Source organism: Penaeus monodon, chromosome 22 (assembly GCF_015228065.2).
Source record: "Penaeus monodon isolate SGIC_2016 chromosome 22, NSTDA_Pmon_1, whole genome shotgun sequence".
NCBI lineage: Eukaryota > Metazoa > Arthropoda > Malacostraca > Decapoda > Penaeidae > Penaeus > Penaeus monodon.
This window is the reverse complement of record NC_051407.1, coordinates 7740424-7742681: the sequence shown is the minus strand read 5'-3', so window position 1 is coordinate 7742681 and position 2258 is coordinate 7740424. Positions and strand designations below refer to the sequence as shown.

General features: G+C 38.0%; 1 protein-coding gene and 1 pseudogene across 1 annotated transcript in view; one reads left to right on the top strand and one right to left on the bottom strand.

Moving 5' to 3' along the window:
- Positions 1-976: 976 nt before the first annotated feature.
- On the bottom strand, positions 977-1964 carry LOC119587533 (annotated as a pseudogene).
- A 46-nt stretch (positions 1965-2010) lies between these two features.
- LOC119587290 overlaps positions 2011-2258 on the top strand; it is a 7287-nt gene continuing 7039 nt past the window's right edge. The window contains 1 exon segment of the mRNA XM_037936043.1: positions 2011-2040. Within this exon segment, the coding sequence (XP_037791971.1) occupies positions 2011-2040 (30 nt within the window).

Here is a 2258-nt window from a genome sequence, read left to right as displayed (position 1 = left end):
CTGGTTGTTTTGAGAGGTATTGGTAGATCATGCTGCAAAATAAAAATAAAGATCAGACAATATCTAACGGCAGCACTGGAAATTATGCGGTGTCTTTTGTGTCACTGGTGTGGTGCGCTCTGCTTCCCGCCTGACAGGTCGAGATACACGGAGGCTGCGAGGATAGGAACCCTTGGGTGAAGTAGTTGTCATACAGCAATCTACTTAAAAGATTCTGATGAATCTATTTCATATATGTAGTAATAGGTATATAACTTTCAACTTTCAACAACGTACGGATATCTTTAAGGATATAATGTATAATCAATATTCCCACATTCCACTTTATTTTAATTTGAATGTCTAAAGCGTTGACTATATATATTTTTTTCACTGATAAGCTGTTTATTACCTTCATGTAAAACAATGCAAACCAGTACAGAGGAACATCATTATGGACTTGTTTACTTAGATAATTAATCAATCTGAAAGATAGTTTAGCTCAATCAGCTTGTCAATACCGTTAATTTCTATTGAATAAACCTACCAGTTCTGTCTATGTCCATTTTTGATTATCCTATTTTTCTACAGGCACTAACGATATAATGATTGCATTCTTCCAGATAAAAAACACCTACTTGATTTTGAGAATGTAGCTCTATGCCTGTGAATGTTATGTAATTCTATTCCAATAGAAGTATTTTCGTTCTGAAGGTTATGGTGCCAATATGTAAGCGAAATGTTTTCCTTTCTTCTGGATTCCTTGATTTACATGACACTGTTCTCTATAATATCTTTAATGATAATGTTTCCACTGTCCGCTAGTTGCTGAAGCACATTAGCTCAGTTTCAGTATCGAATATCAAAGTTCTTATATTAGTTTTCCATTCTGAGAGGGGAAGGATTTTTTTTTTTCAAATATTCAAAATTTATTTTATAATACAATGTATAATGTAATATATATCTTTCTTGTTGAATTCACTTACATATATGTGTGTGCGAATGTAATGTTTAATTTATATTTTTCTCTGCATATCGACAAAATATATAACATGATTAGCCGAATAGCAAAATTAAGGCGTTGTGTAAAGCCCTGATGGACTGCTTCCTGAACCTCCATTAGCATCCAAGCCATTGTCGGCTCCATTAACTCCATTAGCGCCATTTACTATTCCGAAAACGTGTCCTCCGTGTTCTGCTGAAACTACAACGGCACCATCAATTCCAGCTTCTTCGAAAACACCATCAGTGCTGCTAAATACTTCACCTTCAAGACCTCCAAGGACTTGACCGCCAGCTGCTGCAGCAGAACTAAGTGCAGTCTCAAGGTCTACTCCAAGGGGGAAGGGTTGGGTTTTCTCCATCTTGGTAGTTGACGAAAATAAAAACTTGATCACCTGTGGCTGAGCGGTACTTCGATCACTTGCTGAAATTGTTCATCCCGTTTGTTTTTCATAAAAAGATTTTCTTCTGTCTTGGTGAAGGGAAAGGGCATAGGGTGGGCTGGCCCCCCTCAGGAAGACGACGAAGGGTTTGTGCTTCTACTGCCGGGAGGAGGAATACTGGGTGTTGGGCCGACAGCCTGCTCCTGTTCAGGAACGTCATACAAGTAAACATTTCTTGTGATTTCGGGGACTACGCAAGTACCATCTACATGTAGAACTTCACCATCTCCGCAAGCACTAATGGTATTCTCCTCACTAGTGAGACCGGTTTCAGTTGAGCTAGCACCTACTGAAAATTCCGTTTCAGAAGACAACCCTGCTCCTGATGGCACACCTAAGTCGTATCCTTGGGGTGCTGCAAAAGCGGCGGCCGCTAGCGTAATCAACAATCCCTGAAATCATCATTAGAAAATAAATGTCCATTTAGATATATTACATAACTGTGTGTGTCATTTGTAATCTGGAATCTAATCTTAGTCAATATAGAACTCTATTATCTTGGGTTAACTTAAGAGATGGCTAACGTACAAGGATTTTCATGATGAATAAATGAATGTGCGTATACAAGAGGGTGAGCGCTTTATATATGAACGCCCTTTCTAGTGTGACCTTTAAAGTAACTAGTCTACAACTGACAGTTACCTTGCATCTCTTATAAAATGCAAATTGCACAATATCTTAAATAAATATAAAACGAACGGTTTCAGCTTGAAGGACTATTTTATATTTAACACTAGATAGTACTCTGACGATCTTGTTGGTCAGTGACCTGGAACATATTCATGCTATGACAATGTTTATTTCTTTCTCACTCTCCTTATATCTGTCTATACG